The sequence below is a fragment of the Brachypodium distachyon genome, chromosome 1, assembly GCF_000005505.3.
Source record: "Brachypodium distachyon strain Bd21 chromosome 1, Brachypodium_distachyon_v3.0, whole genome shotgun sequence".
NCBI classification, from domain to species: domain Eukaryota; kingdom Viridiplantae; phylum Streptophyta; class Magnoliopsida; order Poales; family Poaceae; genus Brachypodium; species Brachypodium distachyon.
The window spans coordinates 74245097-74261599 of NC_016131.3; the positions used below are offsets into that span (position 1 = coordinate 74245097).

General features: G+C 43.2%; 2 protein-coding genes and 1 pseudogene across 2 annotated transcripts; 1 reads left to right on the forward strand and 2 right to left on the reverse strand.

The window, feature by feature from the left end:
- Positions 1-97: 97 nt before the first annotated feature.
- On the reverse strand, positions 98-2645 carry LOC100832376. Its single transcript, XM_003558952.3, has 9 exons — positions 2438-2645; positions 2243-2342; positions 1931-2058; positions 1691-1830; positions 1524-1592; positions 1307-1445; positions 1025-1087; positions 841-884; positions 98-462 (listed from the first exon to the last, which is right to left on the reverse strand). The coding sequence occupies exons 1-9, from the start codon at positions 2532-2534 to the stop codon at positions 376-378; spliced, it is 867 nt and encodes a 288-aa protein (XP_003559000.1). The 5' UTR covers positions 2535-2645; the 3' UTR covers positions 98-375.
- Positions 2646-6686: 4041 nt separating this feature from the next.
- LOC100828568 lies at positions 6687-9746 on the reverse strand (annotated as a pseudogene).
- A 5798-nt stretch (positions 9747-15544) lies between these two features.
- On the forward strand, positions 15545-16326 carry LOC100832693. The gene has a single exon (XM_003558953.4). It carries the CDS (start codon positions 15618-15620, stop codon positions 16155-16157), a length of 540 nt encoding a protein of 179 aa, XP_003559001.1. The 5' UTR covers positions 15545-15617; the 3' UTR covers positions 16158-16326.
- The last annotated feature ends 177 nt before the right edge of the window (positions 16327-16503 follow it).

The following is a 16503-nucleotide window of genomic DNA, read 5'->3' on the forward strand; positions in this document are numbered from 1 at the left end:
GCCCGTGATTCCAAATTTGCAGCGAGTAGAAGATTGACGCGATTCAACAATTGTTTTGATGCGTCATACAAAAATCAGACGTGGAACAATATTCTTCTGCAGATAATTTCAGCATTTTGTAATTGCGTGCGTCTTATTTTTACTTGTACCAACTTTCATCTTACCCTCAGGAGTAATAATCTGCTATGTCCCTCACTAATTTATTCCCATTATACAGAAATCACGGCATGCATTTTGCACGAAACAAGATCACGGATTTGGAACGATGTGGCTAGCAATATGTTCCATTCCAGTTTCAGCATCTCTCTTCTTCCCTTTCGACGGCTCAGAAATATGCAAGTGCAGTGCAGAGAGCAACGGACGGCTCAGGATGTGCTACATCAGTTGGCTGCCCACGGGATCAACGATGAAATGCAGCTCCAGGGACCTCTCGACGACCGGATCAAGCTTCGACGCCCACATCTGCATTCAGGAAACCCAACACAAAGACGTCTTAAATTTCTTGCACAAGGCTGCCAGTTCCAAGCTGTTGTGGGAATACTGGTATTTGTATATACTGCATGCATGACTGCTAATACATTGCTGCTACATTCTTATTAACTGTAAACAAGTAGTGTTCAGAGCAGACTCTGAATAATAAACTGGCATGGTGTTCAGGCACTGTTAGTTATATTTCAAAGATTTTTGAATGAACAAAAGCGAGGCCCAGTTTTCAGAGCGCTTGCCTAAGTTTTGTTAATCTCTTATCTGTTGTTTTCATCCTGGATAAAAACAAGAGAAATTGTTCCCCTTTTAAACACTTTTGAAACTGATGGATATGCAGAGCAGGAGAAGGCTTACATCCTTGTACTCCACGCTGTCCCTGAATAATTTGAAGTCGTCGACTGCGAGGAAAACAAAGAGTGCAGAGTAATCATCAGGCCTGGTGATAACAGGCAACATGTTTTTCTTCTAGCTTTGCAGACAGCTATATGGTCTGGACATTTTCAAAAGGGGACGGAAACGGAATGTGGAACACACTTACATGATGGGAAACGGATGACTGCTGCGTTACTGTACCGACTTTCCATAAGATTCAGGCAGCAACCTGAGATTTGAAGGGGGGAAATGCAGCATGAGTGACTCTCTGAGACCATGGACAAATAGATCGAGGAAATCGTTTTCGCAAATTATAAAATTTTATGTATGATCGGAGCAAAAGAGATAGGTGAGGCTGAATCTGCATCCTCGGCTAAGCGCATTGCAAATTCACAATCATACTGGCAATGTGACAGAAGAAGCTAAAAAGGGAAGCATTTTGACGTACCTGAGGTTGCCTGCACAATGAAGGAACTGCATTGGATGATCAGCTTCTGAAGATGAGCTAATGCATCCTCCACTGCCTCTCCAGATGCAGTCTCCAGGAAAGATAACAACAGTATAAACTCGACACCATAGTTAAAATCCTGTTGGGCAAAATCAAAAAATTATGTTGAAATGTGATGGCACGAAAGCAACAATCTGTGCCTGCCAGCGCAACGTACCTCGCCCCTCCGAAAGAGAGGGGTAATGTCATCTTCCACCTCAGATTCAAAATCTACAGAAACCAAGCCCTGTAAGTTATCCAACTAGTGAACTCTCACAATGACATTAGCATAATGGATCAGTATGGCCTAATAACTGAAAAAGAAGATTACATGGTGAGGCGTACATAGGAAACGGGTTTTACGTGCTCGTCAAGAACTTTGGAATAGTATGTGCTACTTTGGAACTTTGCAATGTCTTCCTTCTGCTGGAAACGCATGAAGACAGCGTGTGTGAAGTTCTCGGTATTAGGGCGCTCTATGCGGCCTGCTTACAAGAGACACATATATGCGAAAACATATCAAATTGCAATTTCATAACTAACTTGAATGAATTTTCCATCACTAGATAGGTACAATTCTCTGACCTAATGACACTGCGAGTATCCCTCTCATCTGATACTGAGATGTATACAAGTAATCAAGCATGTCCTTCTCTTCAGCATCGGAGATATTTGGCTTGCCTCTAAGCAGAATAATGTGCTCCACAATCTTTCTGCCAAAGCCACCAAGTAAAACTGTGAACATTAGAAGAAGCGTCTACAGGAAAACACCCAATGTACTATACTGGTTTACAGAATTCTATTGCCTCTATATTTTCAAGGAAAATATTACAACATGTCAATCTGAGGATGACAATTTAAAGGTAAATTATTAGCGCAAAACACTGAGTCCCCTACCTTTTTTTAACAATTTCACCAGATGGAGCGCCATTCGTGGGTCCAAATACACTGCAAGGGGAAAGAATCACCTTACTTCTAGCCCCCCACCAAGTACAATCTGCAACCAAGAAGATTAGGCTCAACTTTGGGTATACACAAGAACTAGGGAAAAAAGCATCAAGATTTAGCAAAAGGGTGAAATCAAGAACCCACAACGGCCATGATATCGAGTGTGGCGGTGATGCTGCCCAAAGCAACTTGCAACAGGACATGTAGACTGAGAAATCTTAGCTAAAATTGGCATCAGCATCCTGAAATTGCTGAGCTTGGAGGCTTGGCTCTCATTGCTGTTGAAGAGGTTTTATGAATTTTAGGCTGGAGCTATGATGTGTTATCTGTGTGGGCACCTCACCAGAAGTGGGTGGTTGAAGCGTAGAGCACTGTCCTTTTCTATTATGCCTCTTAGTTTCTGTTATTTCTTGTGGCCAGCAAAAATTGTTGATTTCGACTTTTTGTGCACCAAGAATACAAACCACAAGGCAGAATCATAACATACCAATCAGCATCACAAAATCAGAACCCATGTTCTGAACCTTAGAAAAACTAGAGAGACCTGACAGGCTCGCAGTCTTCTTTCCAGACTTTGAAGGCGCTACATGATGAAAGGAGGCATAAGACATTTTTATGTTCCATAAATACAGTACTGTCGAGTACTCCCTCTGATTCATAAAAAGTGTCGCCCATTTAGTACAAACTTTGTACTAACTTAGTAAAAAATGAACGACACTTTTTACGGATCGGAGGGAGTACATACGAGCAATTGGCAGTAAGAAAAAGCAAACCTGATTGATCAGCTGTTACATCTAGAGATGTTTGTATCCATGTTCTATCCCCAGGCAAATTTTCCTTGTTTCGACTCTGTCTGCACATTTATTCCTCAGCCTCCCCAGCAGCTTCCTTTGCATTTTTTTTGGGTGGAATTTTTCATCCTGCGTCTTGTGTACTGCCCTGGGTAAGAGCTTCAACGGATCGTCCCAATGGAGATGTCAAAATACCTGGTAAGTATCTAAGAAGACCATATGGGTGACTTGAACTTAACACGAAAATGAATAGAACATACCATTTCTGAAGAAAAAAAATGTATCGGTTCCATTTGGATTGCAGTATAGACATTGTCTTCGATTTTTAATGTATGAGTTACTTGTTGCACTGCAATATGTACAATATATTCTGTATTACAATGCTTTACTGGAGAAAAATATGATGCGGGAAATAGCAAAATTAATGTCTTGTTTGTCTACAGGTCAACAGCAGAAAAAGAACAGGTGGCCTTTTGATGTTAGATGATCAACAACACATTCTAGCTTCTTATATAGGCTTTCAGTATAAACTTCCTCCTTTAACCTTATTGTGTTTGGTATTTCGTAGCCCAAAAACCACAAATATAAGTACTCAATACAGTGTTATAGTGCAAGCAACGTGAAACAATATGAAGCAACCAAGCAAAAAGAAAGTCTATTTCTTTGTAGATGAACAGGGACCAGCGCCCCCGGCCCCAATTTTCATTGAGACCCAAAATGATCGGACCATACAGCGTAGTAAAATATGAAGTAGCAGGACAGTTATATGACCAAAAGCTATCCTCTAGTTCTATCTCCATCAAGCGAAAAGGAGCCTAAGACTATTACAAGCTGGCGGGACAGCAGATCAACGTGCCTCGCAGGGCATCGAAGAGGAGTAGGGGAGCGCTGCCAGCTTCTTCCGCTTCATGGGGGACGGCTGGGGAGAAGAGCCACCGACGTCCAGGGGGGACACCCGGCTCAGCAGAGTGGCCTGGCGAACATCAGCGCATCTGGGCGGGGACGACTGGAGAGCATCTGAGATCTTGAGCCTGGAGTATCCACCCAGAAGAGAGTCGTCGGGCGATGGCGACAGCGGGCGAATCATACCTCCAGTAGACTTGACTGCTGCTAATGCCAGTCCAAGGGAGGGGGTGCCTTCAGCACCGAGCGGAGTAGGGTACAGAAACCCTCGACCTGCTCCGAATCCTCCTGCATGAAGATAGTTTTCCATTTCTGTATCGATTGAAGGATGAGCCACCAAAGCTGATTAGTACTTAACCAAACAGCATTATTAAAAACAAAACTATTCCTAAATTTCCAAATGCACCACAAAACTGCAGAGCAAACAGAATTAAGAGTGCCATGAGATTTATTAGAAATCCAAAGTCTGGCAATCGATTCTAGGTCAGATCCAAGCTGTCTATTGAAATAAAAGGATACTATTTTCCAAATCAATCTAGCGACCACACAGTCAAATAACAAGTGGTGGACAGATTCTTTTTCAGTGCAGAATACACAATCTTCAGGTTTTTCCATCCCCCTTTTCTTCAGGTTGTCCCTCGTCATAATCTTGTTATGGGAGACTAACCAAAGGAACACCTGAACTCTGGGGGGGTCTTAATGGACCAGAGGGAGGGGATATAGATCTGTTTAACACCTCGAAAATTAATAATGCTGTAAAGAGAACTAGAGGTGTAAAGCCCTGTGGCAGTGTATTGCCAGATGAGGGAGTCTGTGTCATCCCTAAGGGTAACACTGTGAGCAATTTGTTCCAGGGCGTACCAAGTTTCCATCATGGATTGGGAGAAGGTTCTTCTAAAGGTGAGTTTAAGAGTGTGACCATCCCAAATGTCAGCAATAGTAGCATTGCATTCATTACAGATGATGTAAAGAGGCCAGAGTTGGACAGCAAGGGAGGAAGAACCAAACCAAACATCCTCCCAGAATTTGATTTTGGTTCCATCTCCTACTATCCAACGATAACCAAATTTAGCAGCCTTAGCTGCCCACATAACTCCCTTCCAGAATCTAGAAACTCCAACAGTTTTGCTATAGAAAATGTTGGGAGCCTGTGCATCATATTTGTTCTAGTTTTCCAGATTTTCCCATCACTAGAGATGTATCTTTTCACCCAGGAGGCTAGAAGAGACAAATTAAGATCCTGGAGGTTGGGGATGCCTAAACCTCCAAAGTCTTTTTTCATACTAACTAAGGGCCAATTTGTTAGGTGGAGCTTCCTATGTCCCTCAAAATCATTCCAGAGGCAATGAGCCATCTGGGTATTGATAAGGTGCAAGGCCCATTTAGGGAACCTAAAGAAGGAAAGCAGGTAGATGGGGATGCTGGGAAGACATGATTTAATCAGGACCAGAAAGAAAGTCTATTTCTATATATAAAATACCAGATTCCAGTCTTGAAGAGTATAGAACCAAAAAGAAGTAGAATAGGCCACTTGTACTCTGTGCAAATTCAACGGTGCTGGCTTTCACTATAGCAATTTCTACAATTGAAGCAGTTGGATGACATGTCCAGCTCAACTGAATGAAAAAGAGCATAATTTAAGGCATATTCATGGAGAAATTTGCTGGTCTAGTAGGCCAGTAGCACCGGTTAGAATTTGGATACCAGATTGAAGATTTCAGAAACTAAATTGCTCACCTAATGTTGTGCAAAAAAAATTGTAGCCATGATGATTGATCTGACCCAGAAATTACATGTCAATTGCTTTGTACATGATCTTATTGTTATACAGTACAGTTCAATTCAACTTGAATCAATCTATCCAAAATGATCAAGCTACTAGACTATACTTCTCATGTCTAACAAACCAGAATGTCATTGTCTCACAAAGAAAATGCTGATACTATGCAAGTTTGCTTTACAAGTAGTTAGCAAATAGACATCGAAAGCCACTGCCAAAAAGTGATGCACTCTAGAGATGCTATGAACCTATATTCCGTGACTTTGCCTCTTTTTCTCAGTCAACTGGAATTCCAAAGGAAGAAATTGAGCAGGTTTCAATATGTCAAATATTCCAAAGTGTTGGTTACAGTAGCAAACTAACTAGAAAGCGAAATTCATTCAAATATAATTCAAAAAGGCCAAAGTAATGATGGAGCTGATCATAAGCAACAGTGCAGCACACCACGAAGCACAGAAAAAATCACTAACCTTCATACCAGAATGCAAGTTTGCTTTACATTTCATACCAGAACTGTGGCATTACAACAAAGTTGGAGTAGCATTGCAAGTATACCACCAACGCAAAGTAGTGCAAATTACTACAATCTTTCATCGATTAAACAATTAGATCACGCTGGCCATTGTTCTAAACTCACACACTTTGTTGATTCAGTAGCACTGCTTCTAAGAGTTGGCGATATAAGTAAACGATTTTGGAATCAAGGATAGAAATTAGACTCTGCAAAGAGTTGGAGGAGACCAACAATAGACTCTATTTTTTAACAGGTCCTAAATTAGTTAGCGACAACAGATCATATCGATAGCTAAAGGTCAATGTGATCTTTCTCCTAGATAAGCATCCTCCACAACAACACGCAGTGTTCAAAGTTGGATGAAGATGCAGCTCCAAAATATAAAACAGGCACACAATGATTAGGCTACCTCCCATCCATAGCTCTCTTGACATCACCGAGAATTCTAGGGTAGTGGTAGAATAAAGAAGAATGCTCGCCCTCCAAGCCAACACGGTGGTGCCGGTTGCTTCCCGCAAGATTGTTGCACGGACTTCCACCAATCACCAGGTCGAAGCCACCATATTTACTGACAAATGATGCAATTGTATCAGATTTGAGGGTCTTAACGTCCTCAATCTCGATAAGTGTGCCTGTCTGGGTTTGGTCCCACCAACCCTTCAGAATTCTCCTATTCGCTGGGGATATCTCAACAGATACCACTGTTTTCAAACGAATCCCAAGCCTGTGGAGAGCTACCTCTGCTCCTCCAATTCCAATAAACAAGGACAACACGTTCATACCATTGGGAAACTTGTCCCTCAGGACGGATAAGTGGTATGCAACTGTGTCTACTTGGAATGAATTGCCGAGGGATTTTTCCCTCTCCTTCTTGCAAATTCCCCTTGTGTGGTCCTTCGGGAAACCAAGCAGGTATTCTACCTCGTGAGGCTCCAATGGGGCAACCTTGTTCTTTCCAACCCAGACAAGATTCCACCTTTTGCACTGATTAAGGACATATTTCTGAACATGTGGAGGTGGTGGATTGGTTGAGTTTGCAAGAGTAAGCTGGATCCGTTCTGTCAATTTTGCGCTTGCTCCAGATGTCTGCAAGCAGTTAAGCTTCTTTCTCGAGTCCCAGGAAGGCCACCACTTACTGTAATGAGGGAAAGCCTCCAATATTGTCTTTGGAGGGAGGGGTAGGATAGGTGACCTGTTCACAATTGGCAGATTGTGGATATAACCTCTTTTCCTGGCAGCAGCACACAGGTGAACAGAATCCACAAATTCTGGGTGGATGTCGTATAGGTTTCTTGACATTTCCCTCCATTCACCTTTTGGAGCACGGGCAACGTTTTCATAGTAGAAGAACGGTGGTGCCGTAGCTAGCACAGGAAGTCTTCTGTTCTATGAACGTTGCATGCCACCAGGGCAGGCTAAACCCAACCATTGGATTTGGGAGAGGCATTTCATCATCGCTGCCATCCAAGGGTGTTCGGTTTCCCTGTGCTCCACCACCATATCGTTTCGCCTTTTTCTTGCTCCCTTCAATGGAAATTGCTCTTTTTCTCTCTCCAAAAGATCGAAAAGACCTATCTGAAACCTGCAAAATTATGCACAAATCTCAGTGTCTTTGCATCAAATTAAAAGAGCGGAACAGTTTTCTTATTCAGATGGGAAGCCGATCCACAAAAATACCTCATGGTCAAATACGTTTCCGGAATCTGCGGCTTGTGATGCATAAATTGAATCAACCAAAACTATGGAAGCGGCATCCGCACCTGAGAAAAGTTGAACATAAATATACAAAATAAGGTGCCTTTTTCCACCAAAGCACAACTGCACAATCCTTAAAAGAATAAAAAAATTAAGGGCATTACCACATCTGGTAATAGCCATCTTTGCTTCCTCTACAGGAAAGCCCATGTCAACCAAGGATTTTGCCTTGTCATCTTCCTTTGACATTTCTTGAAGAAAATCCTGCACAAAATCAGAGCAAAAACAGAGATCAGAAACACTGGCCGTATCTCACTTCCTTATTAAATGACAAATAAATGAATACACAACAATACTGAATATAACTGCACAATAACTGACGTCTAAGGGGTCAGGACAAATAAGGGGAGTACAACTAATCGATGATTAAGAAATTAATACCACAGACTAACCAAGAAACATGAGAAACTAAATCGATGAAGAATCAAATTCATGAGATAATTTAGGAACTCGACTTGTTTCTCGGGCAGTTTTATTCACTATTGTTTATTGTATTGATGAAATCAAAAAGATAGTTTAGGAACTCAACTTGTTTCTCCAGTAATGTTCAAGCATAATTAGTACAAGAGTTATTATATGAGTGAAAATCAAATAGATCATTTACGAACTCAACCTGCCATTCTCCAGTGCTATTTGAGAATAATGTTAATACATGAGTTGACGTATGCACGAACAAAAAAAAATGCTCACGAGCTTACACTTGACACAACAACTTACACTAGCAATATGATTTGCTGGTAACATCGTAACTCAAAAGTCATGAAACCACCCAACAGCTGAAATAACCCAGACATTACTTCGTACCATAATACCACTTAATACTTAAACAGATCAACAAGGCAAAATTTTCACATTTATCATCTGTATAATCAAAGAAATTTCAAATTACCAAACTAAAGATATAGAATCATCTACCTCGTCACTAGAACCATCAGAATCATCGTCATCATCCCAGTCTTCAGAATCAAGATTGTCATCATCGTCATTTTCAACACTGTGGGGGGCGCAGCCAGAAGAAGAGGGGTTACCTACTGAAGCATCACTTTCAGCTAGTACCTGCGTTTCACATGACAAATTGCAACATACATTCTTGGACACATGCAGCAAGAGGATCATATGATAAACTCAGCAATAGAAGAAGATGGACATACCTTGTATGTTAGGAGTAGCTCAACCAATGAATTTGCATCACGTGACCTAAAAGCAAAAGAATCAGTTGAGACACAAGGTGCAAACAAAACAAGACAAATGAAATGAAAGTTATTACTACTTAAATTACCAATTTGCTTGATGGCCTTCAAGACCATATCCTTTGGGAAACCCATCCCCACATATTCCTCGACTAAAGAAGCAGGCAGTGCTTCCCCATTGGGCCTCCCATTAGTATCCTGTAGACCGTTGCAGAAACGAACATCACATTACAATCATGGGGCACTACAATCATAGTAACAAAGTAAGAACAAGTCAGACACCCTTTCTGTATCAGTACATACCTGCCGCACCAACGTGGATGGCCCAGGAGCATCAAAGTCCCTCAAGACCGGAGCAGACGAGGGCTCTGCATCACCATCACTTTCCCACTCAAACGCAACACTATCATCGCTATCGCTAATCAAGTCCTGTGACATGATTAAGCACACTTAGATCATATTGAAAGCAAACCATAAGCAAAGCCAACATTGAGAAAATAATGTAAGTGAATAACTCCATTGCGCCGCAAATCCACAACCATGCTACACCCCGATAAAAATTTCTAGCACCAAATCAGCACAGGTGTATTCAATTATAGAATATCAAACACATCAAAAAGGAAGGAAAAATAAAGACCTTTTTTATCGAATAAACCATCAACCCCCTCCATCCCTGTCACAGCAAGACAGTAAACCAATGCCCAAAAGAAAAATATACATCCGTATAGTTATGGGGATGCCTACCAATTGAACTGTGTTAGCTTTCACAATTGAGGAAGAATGGCTCTCTGGGATCAGCTGTATACATTATGCACAATAGCGCTAATTGAACTTTATGCAGGCAAATGATCAGGTTGGTAAATCTAAAATATGATCAAATTGGCAAGGTTAGCCCATTATGTCACATGGAATAAGATTAACCAAAACTGCATTACTGCAGTACAACTTGATGATGCCATGAAATGGATCAGCAATGGTAGTTTGTAGTCTGATTGTCCAAATGAACAAAAAAAACGTGGGGAGTAATCGAGAAACACATGTATAGGACAATGCCTAGCCTAAGAAAGACAGTTTTAGAGCAATCATCCATAAGAAAAAGTAAGTATCACAAGCAGTTAAGAAAACATGGCGAAACGAGAGAAAATAAAGGCGTTGAAAGGTGTATATATAACCATCATGCTCAAATCATGAGCTGAATAAAGTGCCACTGTACCAAACAAGTAAGAATTTTGCACCATAAAGGTGGATTGTTGTAACAAGAACTAAAATCATGGAACTCCTTATTAGAATACAGGGTGAAAACAAGTTGCATTATGTACTCGCAAATGAAAACAAGTTGTATTCTGGAGACCATGTTAATTTCGAAACCAACATTTTTTTTATTTTTATCTTTTGCAAGTGAGGAAGCGAAAATACAATGCAAAATGGAGAGTACTAGCTGTTCCATCTGCTTATCTATTTTTACAGTGAGTACTAGCGGCTAATTAAGCTTTATACTAAACATCCAAAACTCAAGGCAGAGCTAACAGGGCCAGTCTAGTTAGTAAAAAGGCTGGAATTTTGACAAAGCATTGCAGGTGCAGCAACATATTCGCCTATTCGGCAAAACCCCAATCATCCTCATCATCATCCAAAGGGCTCTCACAAAAGAAAAAGGAATCATCCAAAGATTCCAACTAGAGAAGAAGAGGAGGACCTACCACCATCGGGAGAACTCCCCCTGTCCCGCGAGCCCTGATCGTCGCCGTAGGCGCGGCCGTTCGTAGGAGTCGGAGGAAGAGAGCAGGACGGGAGCGGAGGAGGAGGAAAGACCAACGGCGAGACTCTGCCTCTCTCTCTGGCCTAGTTGCTTTTAAAGGACGGGGCTGTGCGGGCCCTTGTGCCGTGATCCCGTGAGGCGGGAGATGAAACTATTCGCGGACGATGCATGCGGGATTTGTGTCCTGGGTTGGTGGGTCTTTCATGTGGGCGCTGCACACATGGCTGGTCACGCAGCCGTTGTGTGCAGCACACATCCCAAAGAACAGTGGGAGGAGAAAAAGTAAGGAGGAGAATGGAAGCGGATAAAATTAGTCATGACTGTTCAGCTGACAGCTTTTTGCTAGTCTTCACAGCTAAGGTATAGCTATCTACAGTAATGGATAGTAGTAAATTAGTGGTCAAAGTTATATCTCGAAATATGAAAAGTTAGTGGACATTAGTTGGCACTAATTTGCAGATCTAGACTAGTCATACTTGGCAAGTTATTCATGCTCCATAATAATGGGCAGTAAATTAGTGGCCAAAGTTGGAGATGTTATTGCTGTCAAAATCTTTCTCGGGACAAAACTCGCCCCCCGCGTCGCTCTCATAGGGGCGACTCGGGCAGCGCACACCTCTCTTCTAACCTAGCCGTCGCACCTCCACTCCTCCCCCTCGCCGCCGCTAGGGTTCGGTGGCGGGGCTTCTTTCTCGACGGCCGTCGTCCCGTCTGTTACCTGCGCGTGAGGCCGCTCGGGTTCGTCGCGGCAGAGGGGCAGTCCAGATCAGGGTGGCTCCGGCCGGATTCGCTGCTCCCCGGCCGGATCTGGCGTCTCCCCTTAGTCTTCCTCCTTCTCTTGTGGCTGCGGTCGTCGGGAAGTGTGCATCCCTGGCGGGCGCCAGCCAAGATCCGGCGATTGGTGGCGAGGGCATGCCGGATCCGCTGCGGTGCCCCTGGCTTGGCGCATCCAGGGCCTTGCAGCACGGGTACGGCCAAATCGAGCGCTTCTTCGCCACTTCAGCAAGCGGCGGTGTCGGTTTGGTCCTGTGGAATCTGCTTCAAGCCGGCAAATCAATGGGTTTTCTCTGTTCACTCTTGTGGTTGATGCTGTTGCGTGCTTGCTGTTGTGCTTAAGTTTCATTGGGAGTGCTTCACCTAGGGTATGTCGGAGGTTGGGTGGTTTCTTGTGCCGCCAAGGTTCTTGGTTAGTGTCTGACGGGAGAGTGTGTTTGTTTTTCCTTTGGTGTGGTCTCGACGTGTGATGCCTTTCGTCCTTGCCGTTGGAATGTAGGTGTCGTGTTGTATTCTCGGTGGTGGGTAGCCTTTCGGCTTAGCCGACATCACGTGGGTGGAGGTATGATCTCGGTTGTGTGTCGCCCTTCGACTTCATCTGCGACACATCTTCGTCACGGTGGGTCTCGGTGGCACATGCCCCTTCGACTATGCCGTCTACAAGACTGTGGAGGTATGCTCTCGGCTGTGCGAGACCCTTCGACTTCATCTGCGTCACATCGGCGTCGCGGTGGGTCTCGGTGGCAAATAGCCCTTCGATTATGCCGGCTTCGTATTGTAAGTGTCATGGCGAGGCCTTGGCTATGTGCTGCTTTTCGGCTACGGCAACGACATAGTGTCATGGGTGGACTCGGTAGATCTATGCCTTTCGACTACATCATTGGTGTGCCTTGTTGTGCATTTCTTCTGTATGGCATGTATCGAGATCCTAGATTTTCTTGTGTTTCTTCTGGCAAATGCTGCCGTTGTAATCGTTATATCCTCATTCTTTCATTTAATTAAAAGTGGTGCAGGCTGACTTTTGCCCGCCGTAGTTTCCTTCAAAAAAATTAGTGACCAAAGTTATATCTCAAGATATGTACAAGATAGCAGTACTCCTTTCATCTGGAAATAAGTAACTAGGAATTGTATAGATTTAAAATTAATTACCGACTGACGGATGGCACGGGTATAACTTATCTGTCCATAATAATGAGCAGTAAATTAATGGTGAAAGTTATATCTTGAAATATGGAAAATTAATAGGCGTTAGCTGTTGATCCAGACTAGCCATACCTGGCAAGATATCTGTGCTCAATAGTGATGGACGGTGAATTGATGGTCAAAATTATATCTCCGGGTATGTAAAATTAATGGACGGTAGGTTGCACTGAATTTCAAAGCCACGCTAGTGACAACCATCAATCTTGCCATAGCCGGGAAGCTTCAATTTTGTCAGCTTTCACAGGTAATGTATATGTGTCTGTAACAAAATGTGCGGCACACTAGTGGTCAAGGTTATCTTAAAATATATATAAGCTAATAGATCGCTGGCACTGGATTTCAAAATTTCAGAAGAGAAAAAATGTGTATTGAAAAATTAAGGACATGGTTAATGCAATATTGCTATCAACACGTACATATCTAAATAACTTATGAAGTTAGGAGGGTTGTAACTAAATAAAGATATGCAAGGATGTCACTCATTAACTCTCTTCCAAAACGAATGCTCCTCGGGTTATCTATGTGGAGTGCATATCATGTGTATCATGTGTAGCTCGTAAGCATAATGTGTCATCAGCTTTCAAATCTCGAGAAAATCTTCAGCGTACAAAAAAAATAAGGGCCTAGATAATGCAGTATTTCTAAAGATTATGCATGCTCACCCTGTTAACTCTAGATAATGCAGTATTTCTAAAGATTATGCATGCTCACCCTGTTAACTCATCCAAACTGAGTGCTCGATTTATGTGCGACTCACCCGTACCACGATGTTCTGTGAGAAGCCTGTCAACTACTGTGAATTGGCAACCGTTACCTAGTTTCTCTTGTTGAAATATACGTGTTTTCTATTCCTAAAATAAAATGCATATGATATATTAGACACGGGCACAGTCTTTGATATTTAAGTTAATTTTGCCGTTATTTTTGTTTTGGAAAAGTACATTTTTGTTCTCTCAATTCGTAATTGGTAGCAAAGTATAAAAATGGTATCTCAACTCAAAATCATATACATTTGGTCCCTCAATTGATAAAACCGGATAATTTTAGCCCCTCTCCTGGTTTTGGACGGTTTTCGCTGGTTTTGACTCCACGTGACACAGGTTTTCCTTAGAATTTTTCACGGTGAATGCCACGATGCATAGTCCAGGGATCCAATGTATACAATTTTGAGTTTCTGGACCATTTCTCGGAGGAATTTGACGCCATCTAGGCATCCGGCGTGAAAAATTTAGGGGGGCAAATGCTCCACGTGGAGTCAAAACCATTCAAATTTGCGAGAGGGACCAAAAGTATCCGGTTTTGCCAATTGAGTGACCAAATGTATACGATTTCGAGTTGAAGGACCGTTTCTAGACTTTGCTACCAATTGAGGGGTCAAAAATATACTTTTGCGTTTTATTTTCCATATGAATAGTTAGGTGAAAAATATAGGAAAGAATTCTAAACATTACTGTTTGTTTCACATTTCAAACAATATTTTGGTATGACACAAGTCAACGGTACTGAAGTTTAACCGCAATCATTTCTTTCAATGAACTACTGCATGTACTATAGGACGTCATATATTCACATTGGCCATTGAGCCGGACTAGTGCGACGTTGGCTCCTAAGTTTGGGGACCCGCATGTTTCTAATATAGCATGTGCGTTACGGCGATAGCGGAACATGCGCTCCGTGAGACGAAATATGCTTAGATTTCGTAACACCTTGTTAATAATTACTACTGCCTTTTGGATACAATATTCATTGGTAGTTGATCTGCAATTATTATATAATCGCCACCAGTACGCTGTAATATCATTACAAATAGTTTCAAGTCATTGGAATGCTTGTTATATGTCGATCAAGGTTCAGATGATTTAGTTGCACATCTTGACGAAATCCTCACTGGTTTTGGATCATCAGGCCTTTTATGTGCAGTGAAACAGTTTTTGTTGTGATAAAGAGAGAATCAAGTTGTTATAATCTACGGAGGACCACAAAACCATGTGTAGAACTGTAACAAACTCGTACGAAAATTTGTGGTTTGCTTGCACCTGCGGGGCTACATCAGAGTGGGAGTTGCTGATTCTCGGCCGGCTAAATCTCGACAATGATAATTAAGATTTTATATGTACACGCACAATCCACTCTAATCCTAGCACTGTATGCAGATGGCTTTAAACAAAGTAGAGCATCAAATCGTGGTAAACCATGCAGCTACATGTGGCTATTTACTCGGAAAAAAGAGAAATGATCTAGAGTTATAGCGAAGTTATAGCTACATGTGGCAGGAAAAGGCCATTTTTTTTTACTTTCAGTTATAGCGAAGTTATAATGTTTTTCTCAAGCTCAGAGTAACAGAGATGAGAGATCGTGATTTCCAGTTGTGTTAATCATCCCTGCGTAACTTGTCTTGGATTTATAGTTTAATTCAAATTTGAACAAACTCACTGACAAAAAGAAATTCAACGGCGGCTACACCCAAGTTGGAACGGGTCGCTATAGTTCTCCCGAACACAATACTGAAACGTTACAAGGACCAAACCGTAAAATTAGCGCTCCCCGTTCCCGGAGGAAGAAGACCGATAAATAAACAAGTCGAGTCAAACCTTCCCCCACAAATTCCCCAAAAATTTCCCCACCAATACGGCAGCAAATCCCCCCCTCGACGCCATGGCCGCCGCCCGCCTCCTCCTCGTCCTCGCCGCCGCGGCGACGCTCCTCGCGGCGGCCTCCGCGCGCCCCTGCGGCCACGCGCAGACGCTGCTCATCTCCTTCTCCTCCGTCTCCAGGCCCAACCCAGACCCGGCCAACCCTTCGCCGCTCACCACCACCGTCGTCACCGTGCTCCGCGTCCGCCGCCTCGGCCCGCATCGCCACCCCCACCTCCAGATCCACCGCCCCGCCGAGCCCCTCCCCAAGTCCCTCCCCGGCGCCGCCGCCGCCCAGCCGTCGTCCTTCCAGGAGCGCGCGAAGGACATCCTCGTCGTCGTCTCGGGCCTCCTCTTCGGCTTCGGCTGCGGCGCGCTCACCGCCGCCTCCATGTACCTCGTCTGGTCCCTCCTCGCCTCCATCGGCGGCGCATCCTACGAGGAGGTCTACAGCGACGACGAGGACGACGAGGAAGAGGTGTCCGACGGCGCCGAGAGCCCCAAGAAGGCCGGCTACGTCATCATCCACGACACCGAGGAGTACGCTGCCGGTAAGAATTAAGGATCGGCAGGCAGAGGATTTACGGTGCCTGATTGCATGGAATTGTGGAGTATATACTATCCGCGCCTATTATTGTGTTGCGCCTATCTGTCTGACTCTCTCTACTTGTATGGTTGGGGAAACGAAATTATTAATATATATGCTATCTATCTGTTTTTATTACATTTCATATGGCCAATTTGAAGCTGAAACATGCTTATTTATCCTCTTCAAACATGGAACATGCTGCTTTCTGCTGTTTAGTAACATGTTACACCTTGTTGTGTGAATTGCCGTGCGCTGTTTGTGCAGTTGTGGCTTCTAATATGCAGATTTTCTCCCCTCACGGGAGAAACATAAGAAATTA